The sequence below is a fragment of the Diadema antillarum genome, unplaced genomic scaffold (assembly GCF_040938485.1).
Source record: "Diadema antillarum isolate AM-2024a unplaced genomic scaffold, OU_Dant_1.0 scf00000094, whole genome shotgun sequence".
NCBI lineage: Eukaryota > Metazoa > Echinodermata > Echinoidea > Diadematoida > Diadematidae > Diadema > Diadema antillarum.
In genome coordinates, this window is record NW_027270983.1 from 968,833 (window position 1) to 986,441 (window position 17,609).

Sequence of the window (17,609 nt, forward strand, 5' to 3'; positions counted from 1 at the left end):
TTGATTTTGCTACTACACACATTTCCCATAGACACCTGCCCGAGTATACTCGGGACTCGTCCTCAACGGGTTAACACATTGTTACAGAAAGTAAATAGCGCCACCGCTGTTTGAGTTCTTAGGTATATATGACAGGGGGAGCTGATTTGAGCCTTAACAAGCCCACTTGGTTTTCAGCCAGTGCCCTTATGTGGATCCTCAGTAGCCATTTATCTGAAGACTTATAAATGTAAAATGGCAGGCTGATGACACACCAGTAATTTTTGTTCCACATTTAAGGCATCACACGAAGGCCAAATATCACAAATTAGAGGGAGGAGTTTCACAATACAGAAAAACACCTTTCCAAATGAATAACAAGGTAATCATGAACCTAATAACCTTGAAATGTGTTCACTTCAAAATGACAAGTCACCAAAGAAAAATGACCTAATTGAGGATCAGCATAAGGGCACTGGCTGAAAAACAACTGGGCTCATTAAGGCTCAAATTAACTCTCCCTATCGCATATAATTGTAAGAACTCAAACAGCAGTGGCACTATTTCCTTTTCTGTAACAACGTTTTGAGACAGAGCAAAAAAAAAAAAAATTGAAATGTACAACTGTACATTGAAATATCAAAATGATCTAGAGTAGGACATATTTTAAAAGAATTCAGCTTGCATAACATACCACCACACCAACATGTAAATATATCTCAATTTCTGAACATCCCCTAAAAATATGAATGTCAATGGTCACCTGCACCTCATTTTGAAGTTGAGCAATTATATGTCATATACAAGGGGCAGTTTGAACCAATATCAAAGCTGAAACAAAAGGTGAAAAATATTACCCCATACTTTATTCTTTGTGTTATTACTATTATTTTTTTTTTGGTTGGGGGGGGGGGGGACTTACAAAAATTACAAATGACTACGTCTTGTACTAGGCAGGTAAAATATGGGAGAAAACTTTAGAAAAGTTACAAGCAGAATCTTCAATATTCAGTGTTCTGAAATTTGTCTCGGCATCAGAGTTTGAAATTGGTCTGAAATATTCCAAAACCACAAGGTTATAGCAAATTCCCTTACTAGTATTCTGAGCAGCCAGAAGCGGGCGCGATAGTTGAGGGTGCGGGTGGGGTTGATGAGGTAGAGCACCATGCAGCCGGCCAGGATGAGTGGGTTGACGTACGGAGGGATGTCAGTCATGCTGCAGCAGATGAAACACAGGATGCTGATGATCCAGAACACCAGGAAGAGCAGCGCCACCTAGTGGTGAGATGGAGAAAGGCCAGCAACCAAATCTTGTCAGTGGGTTTGATGTAGATTCTTGGTGGCTGATGGGGGCAGGAGATAGGACCTGGGGACTACATGTACCTAGTTTGGGATCTGGGCAAGTAGTACCACTGTACTCATTTAAAATTTATGCCCAGCTCTAAAAGATCTTGGTTGGTAACTACTGAATATGTTAAGCAATGGGTGTGTCATACATACAATTGTATGAATGGTTTAATCATTCAATCAGAAAAGCAATAACACATGTATACTGATGGAAACACAAATAAGCTTATCCTCCCCAATCAAAAACAAAACAAAACAAAACATAAATAGGTCTTGATAGAAAACACATGTTTACTGTAGAAGTGGATGCTGTCATGGAGTGGAAATTTTCCTGCATTTTGCACAACCAGAAACAAGTACAAAAATAAAAGCCTGCAGATATTTTGCTTGCTTGTTATATAATATGTAGCACTATGTAATGTCTCAACTCTACTGAATTAAAAACACACAAAATTCATCTTACTTGGCAAAGCTAGAAAATCTATTCAAGTGAATATATAAACTTATACAGTAACACATATTTCCAAGCATATTACCACTAACAGATTTATTGTTTTTCTGCTTTAATCTGTGTGATTTTATATCTTAAAGGTTAAACTTAAAATTATTTTTTGCACTCCACTCCTCAACCTATAACCAAAAGAAAATCAACTTGCAGATTTGCAAATGACGTCAACTTAAGAAGTTCCCAGCAACCACGCTGACACGCCTGCCAAATTGACCCTACACACAGTTCGTCCCCATCCCGTTATCAGGTGATTGCCATGTGATTATGCACGTAATTCACATCCACAATCCACGTGCCAAGTCGTGCGAAAGTTTTATGTTAAAGTCTCTTGGAGTAACAACATGATAATTCATCCATCATGCCTTAACATTACACCTGACGTCACTTTGCAATGTGCTACAGACTTTGCCCTATCCATGTCTCTGCTATTTTACATCTATGTCTAGCGTTTTTCACTCACCCTGTCATATTCACTGAAAGCTACTGCAATTGTAGAGATACCTCACAATGCAATCTTGGACTCTTTTTTTTTTCTTCCAGTTGGTTAGGCCTATCCATTCTCTGAGCCTCAAATCTAATGGTTGAATTGTCATGTCAAAACTATCATTCCAGCTCAATGCTGGTGAAATTCAGAGAGATTTCAAAATTATTTGATATATGAAACACCCTGATAAGTAAAGCCTTTCAATGACGGGGGGAATGCCATGTACACAAAATACACAAGATTACAAAATATAGATATTTCCAAGTCTGAAATTTACCCCCAATATAAGTCACAGACCATGCAGAGAAAGGGAGTGAAGAAGATCCCTGAAACCACAGGTAGCCATTATCACTACCTGTCTGTGTACATGTCCCTCTGAACATTCTAATTGAAAAGGCAATAACCTTGTGTCCTGGCACTTGATATATATGTAATTCCAATGACAACAAGAACTGTTGCTTTTTTTTCCGAGAAATTCATATCACGTACATACACATTGCATAGTACACATCACATACAGTAAAAAGAATGAAGAGAAAGATGGTTATCTTGGTAATAAAATTCCTGGTGACTATCATACTTTCTTGCCAATATAAATACTGCTATCATCTACGTGTGCACTATGTGATTGGCACAGCTTTGTAGAACAGCTATTCTGATACACAACGCAGACCTTCCAATCTTTCTGACTGAAAAATAGGGACGATTTGGCTCAAACGTAGGAAAAAAAAGCAGTTTCCGTAGAAGCGTGTGGTAAAATTATCAATAAAAATAGGAAATTCCTATTGACACAAGGGCTGGGAATGGTCAAAATTCAGATTCTTTCCTCAAAATTCAGAATGCTTGGGAGGTCTTCACAATCACAACGATGAAGCAGGAGAGAAAGAAAGAGAGAGGAAGAGGAAGAAGAAATCAAGTTTTACTTTGCTTTCTGGAATATATCAACAACATCGATTTTAAATTAAATTTAAAATCCATTTCATCTTTTGATAAAATGGGGCCCAGGACCTACAAAGTTTAAACAAACATTTGTATCCACAGTAAAAATCTATCCCCACTAACCATTGTCACAAACCAACTTGTCAATGTCTGAAAAAAAGAAACAAAACAAGAGACAAAAATAAAGCGGGTTCATTCTAAAAGACTCTACACTGGTTGCAGATGACCAAGGTTACCACAGCGAAACCACCTTGAGATGGTCCAACAATGGCAGCATAGATCTTAATGATTCAGGGTTACACAAAGCTATCTTTGCACGCACAACCTTTGCAAGTTTGCATACAACTTTCAATTTGCTGATGATTATTAGCATACCGTAAAAGTGGCATTTTTTGCAGTGTGTAAACTTTCGCGAATTTTGTGCGACATGAAACTAGTAATGAAAATAAAAACATGCAAAGTTTTTAGCTTGTTATATGTAATACTACTTCATATTTTGATTATGGGGAATTAAAAACACACAAAATTCATCTTACCACTCCCCAGGATGAGCACAAAATATTACTTGTGTCGCATGAACATTTCCACTCTTGTAGTACTACACATAACAATGCTGCACAGTGGCACTGGTTCAACGGTTCCTGACTAGCAAAAATCACTGTTGGACTAGTAACTTTTTCATGAATAGACAAGTAAAAATGGAAAAACTGGGTACCTACTGGTCCGAAAGACAGGTCAGACCAGTAGAAAAAGATGGTTAGTGTGCAGCCTTGCACATACGTATGTAGGCCTAGTGATCCGTTCAAAAATGAGCGAGAGAAGGATGAGTATTTTCAATGGCTGCACAGTCACATGACTTATACCACAATTCAACAGTACCATGAGGATAAAGCAAGCCAATCATACCTGTCAGAGACTCGAGTTTGGATTTATACCTTTTTCCACTGATCTGTTTGGGTGCTTTTTTACAACTGTATTTCAATTTTGACAAATTTTCTGGATTTTATGAGGTGAACTGTCCCATTCACGATACATTCTCGAAAGCAAAAAAGAGGGGGAATATGCATCCAGGTTGCAATACCAACGACAAACTTTTTTACATACTTTGAGGGTTGCCAATGATTCAGACAGCAACATCAGGGAGACTCCACTGAGCAATCAGCTGGAGATACTTGCTTAACCCATAGAGGACTGACTAATTTTGCTACAACACACATTTCCCATAGACCTCTGCCCGAGTACATTCAGGGCTCATCCTCAACAGGTTAATAAATGTATTTCAATGGGTGAAAACAATACCAAAGTCAAGGAGGCTTTTATATTCTATTGTCAGGACATGACGAGAGAGTTTAGTTTTCGAGAGTCCTTTGCCGAATCACAGAGACATGGCTGCTCTACACTCCTAGTACAGTTTCTTCCTTGAGGATGCCGAGTAGGCTTGTTGGCTATGGCAACACAAACTGACTGCCAGGTTTATGGAAGTGGTCCAGAGGTGTGATCCAGCCAAAGACTTCCCTACATCGAGTGCAACTAGGGGTGCTCCTACTACCACTCCGGTGTGAAAGGGGTCTCAGTGACAACGTATGCCCTCCCATTAAAGGGGATGGCTAGTAACTGATCAGTGGGAATCGGTGGAAATGCTGGGGATGATTGTTCCAATCCTTGTGGGATTCATTCAAGAGTACATTATATATCAATTGTTTTGCGAAAATGATTTGCTTCAGAATGGTCTCATATTCAAGTAATGTGCAATTCGATATTTCCAGGTTAGCATGCCTGTACAGTGACGGAGCATTAAACTTCACATTACTTGAAATGAGACCGTTCTAAAGCAATAAATTTTCACACAACAATAGATACTATAATGTACTCTTAAATGAATCCCACAAGGATTGGAACAATCATCCCCCAGCATTCCCACTGATTCATACTGACCAGTTACTAGCCATCCCCTTTAAGCCATTCAAAGCCACAAGCAAGACTGTTAGATGTGATGAAAATAATAATCTTGAGACACAAGTTTGGAGAGGGTTAATGACCTCTACTTGACAACAAAGGCCTTCAGGTTTCCCTTCACTCTGCTCAGAGTCACTAACACGCGAGGTCAGACGTAGCTGATAAAAGGAGCGCAGTCCCTGTTTGCACAAGGCTCACTAGGATGGGAGCGTTTTATCACAATCTTGACAGTCATTGTTAATGCTGTTTGCACTGCATTCATACAAACGCCATATATGCGAGGTAAAGCAGCTGAAGACACAGGGGAAGGTGCTATAAATAACAACCAAGAGTAAAGGACATACTGCCGGTGTTTGTCATCTGTTTACAGTGCACGCTTCTCTACGCCTGTCAATCTAAAACAGAGATAATTCAAGTATGACAAGGCAGAGGGCACTCACCTCTCCCATGGCAATCCCCCCTCCCTCCCATTAAACCATAAACGCCTCCCTCCTTAAGTGCTCCTCGTCATATCTGATGCCAATTCAAAGCATGATACAGATAACATATCATGTCAGCTTGAATTCAATGAAAAACTGACAGAATGTTGTTCACATGAATGGCAGGCATCTGCTAAACATCTCATTCATTACCACTATTGGTCGCTTTGACCAGGACAGTTTTTTTTTTTTTCTTATTCACGAATGACGATAACATCAATCAATGATGATAATGATTGTAATTGTCATAAACAGACAATGTTATTGATAGAATGGTTGTCATTTTGGTGATCTCACATTTTTGCTGGATTCATTTCTGCCTGAGGTTGACATGATTATGTCAGTGATATGTTGACTGTATTGCAAGACAAGACAATGTACAATGTATGTCATCTCCACGTCTTCCTACTGTCACTTAATCCCAGTGGATGATTTGACATACTTTCTGTGAGAGATGATTTTTCATTTTTCATACAGTATTCTGAAAAGAGATTTTGAATTATTTGCTGCTATCAATGATTTTTTTTTGTGGCTGTTTAAATGAACTTACTATAATAGTGATGTCAAAACAGTATTGTGTGAGCATGTTATAACTGCATTTCATGCTTTCCAATGATATCATCTACAATGTATCAACTAAATTTATTTTCTTTGGCAGTTGGGGATAATGAGAAAAAAAAAGTGCAAAGATATATCATTGCTTTGACTGGTTTTGTAAATGAACTATACAAAGTAAATTTGTCAAAGCTGGTAGGGTAACATACTGTGTATGACCCACAGTTGTATACACAATAAGCATACAATCAGGAAATGTGATGCCCAAATAAATCAAAAACCACTTGATCATCTTTTGCAGGTCTGCCAACATTCCCACATCCAAATCAGGGAGATTCCACACAGCAATCAGGGAGATATCTGTGTGTTACATGCATTTCAATGGGCAAAAATAATTCCCAAATCAGGGAGATTTTGATATTCTCTTATTCAGACATAAACAGACTTTGACATTTTCAGGGAGACTCCTGTAGAATCAGGGAGACTTGGCAACTCTGCTTTTGATGCAAATGACTGCATGACTTGCCCTGGTAGCACTGACAAAGTTGCAGTACGGGAGGATTGTGATGCATTCAACCATAATCCATTTGTATTCCAGACATAAAAATTGGGGAGGTTCGTAAGAGTCACTGGGGAGAAACTAGTGTGTTACATGCATGTCAATGGGAGAATGTCATTTTCCAAAAGCAGGAAGGCTTTCATGTTCTTTTGTCAGGACAAAGAGAGATAACTTTTTGAGGAGCCTCCACACAATAAGGCAGAGTTGATAGCTGCAGTGGAATTAGTAGCATCGTGAATTCGAAGACAGTTCCACTCTTTATAATAGCTGGCTCTCCCAAGTCCACCCAAAGTCATCTGAAGACAAGCTACACTACATGACTACCTGACCATGTGAACATTAACACAGACTTAGTGATTGTGATCTTTTATTGTGCATACAAAGAGCTCTTGATGTTCTTATAATATAAAGCAGTGCATTCTTACATCTACGTCACATCAACTCCATACCAGGTAAACCACTATCTACACCTCTGTTTATGCACAACGTCTTTGGGACCATGAGATGGTGATCTAGGAAGGGCTAAGACTGAAAATCAAATGCTCTGTTGCACAGTATGAACACAGGGTGGACCAATATCCAGCTGGGCCTCTTTCTCCACCAATTTCTAGTGAAGCCACATAAATGTGAGCTTCTCCTTTTATGACAAGATTAGTCCTGCATGTAACGAGACATATCCCTAGATCTCTTTGTTTTCACTAGTGTAAAAAAAAACTAGAAATATCACTTAAGGTGATTAATACCCCCACCCCGTGACGACAGTCTTACCCAAGGAATGATCTTTCCTTGATCTTCTGCCATTTAAATGCCGTTACCATGGCAACGCAGCTTCCGACATGTCCGAAAAATATGTCTTGCACATCTTCCCACCAAGACTATTGTGTGTGCCACATTTCATAAGCTTTTGTCAAAAACTGAGGAAGTAGTTCAATCCACAAGATCTTTCCTTGATCTTCCGCCATTAATATGCCATTACCATGGCAACGCAGCTTCCGACACGTCCAAAAAATATGTCTTGCACATCTTCCCACCAAGACCAATGTGTGTGCCACATTTCATGAGCTTCAGTCGAATACAGAGGAAGTAGTTCAATCCGCAAGATCTTTCCTTGATCTTCTGCCATTTATATGCCGTTACCATGGCAACGCAGCTTCCGACACGTCCGAAAAATATGTCTTCCACATCTTCCCACCAAGATCAAGGTGTGTGCCACATTTCATAAGCTTTGGTCAAAAAACTGAGGAAGTAGTTAAATCCACAAGATCTTTCCTTGATCTTCTGCCATTAATATGCCGTTACCATGGCAACGTACTTTCGGGTACTGTCAAAAAATGCGTCTTGCACATCTACAACCATGGAAATTGGGCAAAAACTGAGGAAGTAGTTTGCAACACAATCTTTTCCATCATTTTGGCTCATAATATGTGAGCTGTTACCATGGCAACATACTTTTTGTCACTGTCAAGAAATGTGTCATGCTGACCTATATCCTAAGACAAACATTCAATATGAATTCCATGAGAATTGGAAGAACACTGATGAAGCAGTTTTGCCATGAAGCATTTTGCCCTATATTTTACCAATAACATGCCGTTACCATGGCAACGCACTTTTTGCCACTGCGGAAATATGTGTCTTGCACATTAACATATTCAGATGAACATCTGTACCTAATTTCATAAAAATTGATCAAAAACTGTGGGAGGAGTTCGCGACGCAAGATTTGTACCCATTTTTGCCCATAATATACCGTTACCATGGCAACGTACTTTTGGGTACTGTCAAAAAATACGTCTTGCACATCTACAACCCAAGGCACACATCTGTGCCAAGTTTTATGGGAATCGGTTGAAAACTGAGGAAGTAGTTCGCGACGCAAGATTTGCAACGGACCGACCGCCCGACCGACCGCCCGACCGCCCGACCGTCCGCTGATTCCTATATACCCCCTTCAAACTTCGTTTGGCGGGGGTATAAAAAAAAAAAAAATTGATGGCAGTATTCATCATTACAGCGGGTTAAAGTATCGCACATGAAAACTATTCTCTATTTTTCCTTTCAATAGAACAACCCCTGGGAGAATAACACATACAACCACGCAGACACAGACACAGACATATACACAAACAGTTTTGTATGGCTCATCAACACATACAATGTAGGCAGACAAAAAAAAAAGACACTCAGAGTTATGTGAACCCAGACACACAATTCACAACTCAAACAAAAGCCTCCATTGTCCATACCTGTCAATCAACCAAAAGGTGATAAATCATACCTGGTAATCAAATTTTGATGACAATGATAAGATCACACAGGCATGAAGTCTCTTCACGCTATTCGTGACACCGGTAATAAAGCACTGTATTATATCTATATGGACTTTGAGTTCACGGATACACATCTCTTTCTAAACAGAGAATTTAACAAAGAGATGAGACATCGACTGCTACACTGCACATCTCCTCCCCTTGTCAATCATAAAAACTAATGTCAACATGTTGATGCATCATACATGTACTTAAAGGACAAGTTCACCTTCATAAACATAAGGATTGAGAGAATGTAGCAATATTAGTAGAACACATCATTGAAAGTTTGAGGGAAATCGGACAATCCGTTCAAAAGTTATGAATTTTTGAAGTTTTTGTGCAGTAACCGCTGGATGAGAAGACTACTGCAGTGTGTGAATAACTTAGATGTCACATGCGTACAACAATATAAGGAAAATATAAAGAGAATTTCACAAAATTTCATCTTTTGAAAAAAGTACGCATTCCCCCGACTCGTTACCGACAACTGTTATGGGTAATATTATTCCCCCTGCCTAAAGAAAGAGGCAAGTCAAGTGCTCTTTTATTATGCGAAAAAAGTGAAAATATGTTGAATTTTCTTTACATTTTCTTTATACTGTTGTACGCATATGACTCACAAGCTGTAGTAGTCTCCTCATCCAGCGGTTCCAAGACAAAAATTTTAAAAATTCATAACTTTTGCATCGATTGTCCAATTTTCCTCAAACTTTCACTGATGTGTTGTACTAATATTGTTGCATTCTCTCAATCCTTATGTTTATGAAGGTGAACTTGTCCTTTAAGATTAACTTGTAATGGTGATAAATCAATAGCAGAGGTTTAAATTGGCTCTCTTGTTTATGACACTTGTGATAAAGTGAATGTTATCAATGAACCCCGAAGCATTCATATTGATATCCTGCATGATTTATTGCCACATTCTCACAGGTCAATAACATACTGCATACTCTACACATAAATGACCCTGAAACATGATTTGTAATAAACAGATGGGGAAGGAACACTTCGAATCAATATTTCATGACATATTAAAAAAAGACAAATCATCGAGCTTGACTTAATTAGTATCAAACTTTTTTTTTTAATGCTATCAATTTGTTGATAAAAGCTCTACACCCCAAATTTCTTTTCAATCTGAATCTACAGCTACAGCTTTTATCTAGGATATACATTTACACTGCATAAGTTAGGGATATTGTTTGCATTTCCATTCCCATAATTTTCCACTACATCTGGACATCCAATATCAAAGTTTGAACTTTTTGGCAGTGCAGTCATAGTTTGTTGTTTTTCTTATATAAAATAATACTCTACAGCTGAGAGAAATGAGCGAATAAGCAGTCTAACTAATTGACTGACTGACTGACTAATCATCAAATTAACTGCTTACGTAATCAAGTAACTAAGTACAATTGTAACTGAGTAACTGGATAACATGCAAAGGAGCATAATTTGGTTATGCTCATATGCAAAATTGATATTTTTTCTGTTTTAATTTTCCTTTTTTTTTTTTTTTTTTACAAATTGAAGACCTTTAGAGGAGTTTACCAGCAATATCAGTTCAAATTTTCATGGGGAATAAAATCCTGTCTTCTCTGCTCCCAAAAGACAAAACAGCAACGACAACTGTAGCAAGAAATGCAGTCAAGCCTGTCTTAGTGGCCACCTGTCTATAGCAGCTACCTGTCGTATATGTCCAATTAAAAAGATTTCCCTCCAAGAGAAAAGCCATGCAATAGACCTATCTACAGCAGCCACTTGTCAAATAGCTGCCATGCTTTTTGTCTCCCACGGGTGGCCACGATTGACAGGTTTGACTGTAACTCTTGAAGGAGATCTATACGATACCTCAAGGAGCTGCTCATGCGACAAATTATTGCGTGGGTCCAGCTCGAAGATGAGGACGTGGTTGACGCCGACCTTCCTCCAGCCGTAGGTGTTGATGCCAAGGAGGAAGATCATGAGAATGATGAGGAACATGCCTCGGTACATGTGGACTGCTGGCATGTTATCCACCTTGCTGTCTATCAGGATACCTGTCGCCATGGAAACACATGAATTTATATCATTACATTGTAGACAACAGTTATCTGCCAACTACTAAAGATGTGGTCTCCAGAATTTGAAAATAGAAGTGAGTAAAAGGAGTTGCTGTAGTGGTAGGCACTGCCACGATGGTGGATAGTCTACCACTACAGCAACTTCTATCACTCACTTCTGTTTTCACATATTCGCAGCACTATTTCCCCTCTTCTAACACAGATGTCTACCTGTCAGATCTTGTACTCTTCACTGAGAGGGTATTACCCTGACAAAACTGTTGACACTATTAACATCTGCTGTTCAATCAATTATTTTAGAAGCTCTATAAACAAACTTTCATGAAATTTTTAAGCACAATTGCTGCAGCCTATAAATTCCAGGCCTCGAATTAACCGACGGCCACCGACGGCCATGGCCGTCGGTGCCCCTCTCGTTGGCCGCAATGCCTTTTTTTCCTTGATCAAAGTTACGGGCAAAAAAAATGTGCCCTTTTTCTTGTGGCAGTGGTGCCCTTTTAGAATGAAAGTTATTATTTATGACGTATATAGTATGCCCTTTCTCAAAGTCTACTCAAATATCATACGGTACCTTCAGTTCACTCGCGTCCCAATATATCTGATTCAAACTCAAAGTATCTTTCCGAGATACGAGACGACGTGTACGTACATGTGTCTACACCCGACCGGCTTTTACCGTCCTGACTGCCTAGCCTCCGCAGCGCAGCAGCCATAGAGTTACTAGCTAGGCAGCGGCGGGCCGGAGCAAGTGGTCGCAAGCCATGCTAAAAAATGCCAGGCCTGTCAGACGGCTGCGAGCATTGCAATCTCTCATGCTCTGCATTCATGCCTGGCTCCGCCCGATGCAACCCGCGCGCGCCAACGCCGCATGCTCAAAGCAAAATGGCGCCGGAGGTGCTCCAAAGCGAGCGCAGCGTGTGCGTTGAGAACATACTGTATTGCAGAACCTACATCGTATTGCGCATGGCCTACTGCCTAACGTCGTCTGCTGCGGAGAGATCTTATGCGTGCGTGCGCTGCTGGAGTGTAGCAGCACGGTCGATAGCATACAGCTCTATGGGGCATTCACATCACGTATAAACACCCAACATGCCCTTTCGAATGTGGCCTTGGTGCCCCTCTGACTGACCTAAGTGCCCTGGCCTCTTGGAAAAAGTGCCCTTTTCTAAATGGCCTTGCCCCTCTAAAATCTTATTTCGAGGCCTGAAATTCCCAAAGCAACGACACTGGCATAGACATCAGAAAAGACAGTGAAAGTCAAGGCAAAAAAAAAAAAAAAAAGACTCACATTGGAATTGTCTTTCAAACTTTCTTTCCATCAAAATATTAATTTTCAATCATGTAAATATTTCTACAGGTTGCAAATGTAGCAAAAACTCATTACACATGTTAAAAAAAAAATGCAATCATCATACAAATGCATGGATACATGTGAATCTCATTAGCTCTGGTAAACATTACAGCACCTTTCCAATACTTAAAGATAGACAGGGAGGACTTTGCCTCTAGCTTTGAAACTCAACATCTGAGTACAATAAGAGGTGGCCAAACACCTAAAAATGTTAAAGACACAGACAAACTTAGCAGCAAACATTTCAGCCATTCCTACCCTTGCCCTCATTTAGTGACATTAAGTTCTTATCAAAGGTGCTGCATTCACCTGGTGCTATGAATGTCTCTGAAATATCTGAAAATGTATTTGTTTGATCTGATTTCTATGCATGCTCCATAAATGAACATATTTTACAAATGTAGCTTAAACCGGCAACAAAAACATGAATTGAGGGGGAAAATAAAAGATACATTGTACATTTACCTGCCACTGCGGCTACAAAACACAACACTGTAAATATTCCTAGATACAGCCCCACTCTGAATGTTGTCCAGTTGATGTTCTACAGCATAAAAAAAAGGAAAGTAAAGGTTAACCAAACTTGCATAATCATGATTGATGACAGCAAACCCAATGAAATACAACGTCATAAAAATCCACAAACACAGATTGCATACTGATGAAATTTGCTTCACTACAGCAACGAAGCAAAGTGAAATTTGTGACATATCTTTGGTAAGTTTTCCAGCTGAATACACTGTAGAATGTGTGACCTTTGCCTACCAAAATATAAAATGAGAGAGAGAGAGAGAGCAAAAATGAGAAAGAAATTGAACCACAATCCTGGAAAAATCATACTTTCATACACGCCATGGCAGGCAGATAGCATAAAGTTCTGTTGGTGTACCTTCAGAAAAGTTATACTAGTTTGTATGTAATGTGATTGCAAACACTTGCAAAAATTAAAACTATTTTCACATTATATGAATGGAACATTTCCAAACATGCTAGGATCTCTTGTGCCTCCTTCCTTGGGCACTAACAGCCACTTTGGTCCAAAGAATATGTGCAATAACAATGGCAAAGTGGATAAAGGCTGTATCAAAATCATTCAAACTTGGCAGAATGCCCTTTCACTGCTAAAATCACTTGCAGCCACAGAAAAAGTCATGTGTGCGGCAACAGACAATAGGGGCGTGGCAAGTTTGGTATGAGGAATCCTGATGTGACGTATGCATGTCAAATCTGGACATGAGGTTCTAATGCCAAACTCCTAGCATACAATTACAATGACCAGCTGAGATCCCTTTTGTTTACATCATTAATCATCACTTTTATCCATATACATGTACACTGTGTCCCATCACTGTATGAAAGATTTGTCATATCGAGGAAGTTTATTTAAAGCTACAATGTAATTCTCAAGAGGGCTCGGAATTCATCATCTACCATTTGGAATTCGCTTGGAATTATAAATAAAAAGAGGTTTTACCAAAAACTTGCCTGGCTGACATGATTTGCAAGGATAAAGAGTTGTTCTGGAGTAATATGAGATTAAAAGTGTACAATATTTTCAATGGTAACACACAATTCTTATTCCTAAAGAGCCCTCCCTGTTCAGAAGTGGGCAGGTAGAATGTGACTAGTATGTGATGATCAAGTCGTGCCGTAGCAGTTATACACGTGTAGCATTGAATCTTTTTAGCTGCATGTGATGCACTATTGCACATTGGATACTGCTATGGCCCAATATATGTAATCAATCTAATCAATTCTAAAATATCACCATGATTGGGTATGATCTGTGATTGCAATGTTTTTAAAGGCATACCTTTTTGGTTGATATTTCACATCTTCTTCATTACCCAACTGAAATTACGTCATCACAGCATCATTTCACACATTTTCGTATCATATGTCTCCATATTACAGCGAAGATCTACATTTTATGCATTTATATGGAAACTATGTTTTATCCTTCAAATAAATTGGCAGACTAATATTCAGGGCATTCCCTTCAGCATAATGAGCCTGTGTGTTCAGCTTGCACTGGCTAGAAGACATAAAGTCACTGTACCTTTGCACCAAGAGGAGGTACCCTAAGTTTGCTCATGGCCTTCTGCCTGTTCCCAGCCTCAAGTTCATTGATGTACAGAGTCTACAGAAATGGGCAAAAGGAAGAAGAGAAAATGGAAAGAGTTTGTCATGAGCCATGCATCAATCACATCATTTACGTCACAAGGAAGATGTTTGGCATGACAAATTAGAGAGCTACAACATGCATGTTGACATGACGTCGTCTGCATGATCAAGAAACTTTGGTACTGTCGACTGCATGGCTGGCATACACTTGATAAGCACGTCACATTTGTTAAGACATACGGTACATACATGTACGTGTATGGCTAAAGTTGGAAGATTACTCAAGAGTCCAAACCAAGCAGACTGAACATCCCTGGATATTCACACAATCACATCTTACATGTATACTCATAAGAGAAAAATAATTTGTGAGCTATTCATCTGTTCAGCTCTTGTAGCATTCAAATTGGAATGATGGCATATTGAAATTCACAGTATCCATCACATAATCAAGTGACAGCAAGGACATATGAGATAAAGTGCTCCTGTAGCACTCTGTGTGAAATCACCTGGTTCTACAATGAAAGGTTTGTAGCATGAGAAAATAACAGTGGACCTTTCTTTCGTCAGTTTAATGACCTTTCTCATTTCCTGTACAGTCATTGTGCCCTTTAACATAGAACTATGTTCTATGACTACGTTTCACTTGCAGGTTTGTATTTTTGTAGTTTCGGTATTAAGGCAACACAATGACAGCAACATTTGCTTCATAGTTACTCTAAAAAACCAAACAGCTCATATTTCATCGCATTCCACTTTTCTGTGGCATTAACAGAAAACTTCCTCAGAATCTTCTTCTGGCACTTTTTATGTTGCTATTGCTGTCTGAAATACAAAAAAAATTGCGCGAATTAAAGATGTGCTTCTCAACACATTTGCAAAGTAGGCATGACTACAGCAACAAGAAAATAACTGAAATTCCGCCTTCATAGGTAATATAACACAGCTGACAACACTCACTCACTTATGACAGCCAAATCTCAATAAATAATCTAAAGACTTTGAAATCAGAAAGCAATTGATTTTGTACTGCATGTGAAATATTAAAGTAACATTACTTCTCATGTTGGCATGTGAATGAGTACACTGTAGATATTCAATAATGATGAGCAATTTGTACATGTACACCATAAATCGTCGTGCACATGGCAGAATGTTGTTAACGCCCTCCCCTGCACATGGCAGAATGTTGTTAAAGGGTGTGTACAGTTCTGGTCGACGTGAAGATCTAGCTTTTAACGTTTTGTGAGATATTCTGAAACCACTCTATGAGATGTCAAAGAGCATGCGGTTCTAAGGGGTATCAAAAGTTTATTCGATGAAAATCGGTTTTGAAATGGCTGAGATATCCAAAAACAAGGTGAAACAAAGAGATACTAATAAAGTTGGGGCATGTCGCCTTTTATTATTAGCATTTTTTTGGATATCTCAGCCATTTGAAAACCAATTTTCATCAAATAAATGCTGAACCCTTCTTAAAATTACATGCTCTTTCATATTTCATACGAGGCTTTTCATTATCTCACCTAGGAATGTTCAAAACATGAATCCCTACCTCAACCAGTACTGTACAGTCCCTTTAAACCTATGTGCACTCCCACAGCCTAGTGACAATCTGCCAATGCGCAGGGAAAGCGCATTAATGACAATCTGCTATGCGCACGACAAAATGATCACTATCAATATGATCATCATCTCACCTCTGTATCCCTAATTATGTTGTTGATCTGCTTGGCAGTGTGAAATGGGGAGTTCTGGACCCTGTTCACATGGAAGTGGTCCCCGCTCTGGTTGTTCAGCATCTTGTCATGTTTCTTCAGGATCTTGCGGAAGCCGGTGAAGTTGAGCTCCTACCATATCAACCATGATCAAAGTACAGGATGGGTGAGTTTGTAGCAGGGTACACATATCACGTTGTACACATAAAGAGCTTGAAAACTTTTAAAGCTTCTTTAATGAAGGTCACAATCAAATTGAGAAATATTGAATCTCTTCAATTATACTGCACTCGTTACATATTAGACATGAAATATTTTTGAAGATGCTGTCAGAATTATCGCAAATATTTCAAAAATTTCCTTTGAGTTTTAGCAGCTTCAATCTCACATATCTCAAGTTGATAAAAAATTGATATACATGTATAGTATATTAGTTTTTGCACTAACTCTTCATATAACAGGTACTACTCGTTCACAGAAATAGATGTATCTATGTATAAATAATGTATAGTAAAGTATGTATAGATTGTGTATATAATACACACACATACATACACACAGACACAATCCTTTGGCAGGAAAATTAAGAGTTGAAGGGCTAATCTGATGTCAAAAGTCATCAGTGCCATCATTTCAAGTATAGTGATCTGTGAACCACAAAGGCATTGCAGAAAACATGAAACAGAAACAAACACAAAATCATAGTAAGGTTACTACTGAGCTATGTGTACAGTGACGTTATTTACTAAAACTGTAACAGGGTCTTCAGTGGGAAATTGTCAATTACGGGACGCCTCACAACAATTTGCTCCTTGATTGCATCTTCACAGGGATGCAGATGTATCTCCCGACCTAATTGCAGATGGCTCAAATATTTGTTTACTGCCCAGGAGACTGGATGCCATGGCCATTATCCAATTTGATGGGGTGATCATGAAGGAGAAGGGCTGAACGATGGCCCATCCCATCACATTACTTCTTGCCTAGTGAAAGAATCTATGTATACAGCGTATCTTCCCCGAAACGAAGACTCATTCCTCCACAGTCATGTGTGCTAGTGAGCACAACATCTCAGAGGGATGTTTCATGTATAATTCTATGCCACACTGGTCTTCTTTAATAATGTGAGGCAGAAAGTAGGGAAGTCATATTTCACAAGATGTGAAGATCGTGCACATTACCATGCTGGGCTGTGAATGTAATCAGTGACTATAAGATACAGCATAAAGTGCAAC

The 17,609-nt window shown here is 39.0% G+C and overlaps 1 protein-coding gene across 1 annotated transcript in view; it reads right to left on the bottom strand.

Annotated features, from left to right (window-relative positions):
- LOC139718432 (xenotropic and polytropic retrovirus receptor 1 homolog) overlaps positions 1-17,609 on the bottom strand; it is a 45,458-nt gene that overhangs the window by 7,835 nt on the left and 20,014 nt on the right. Inside the window, exons 4-8 of the mRNA XM_071629904.1 lie at positions 16,357-16,506; positions 14,592-14,672; positions 12,998-13,076; positions 10,970-11,157; positions 1,075-1,254 (exon numbers count right to left, since the gene is read on the bottom strand). Coding sequence (XP_071486005.1) covers positions 1,075-1,254; positions 10,970-11,157; positions 12,998-13,076; positions 14,592-14,672; positions 16,357-16,506 — 678 coding nt within the window. The remainder of the gene's footprint in view (positions 1-1,074; positions 1,255-10,969; positions 11,158-12,997; positions 13,077-14,591; positions 14,673-16,356; positions 16,507-17,609) is intronic.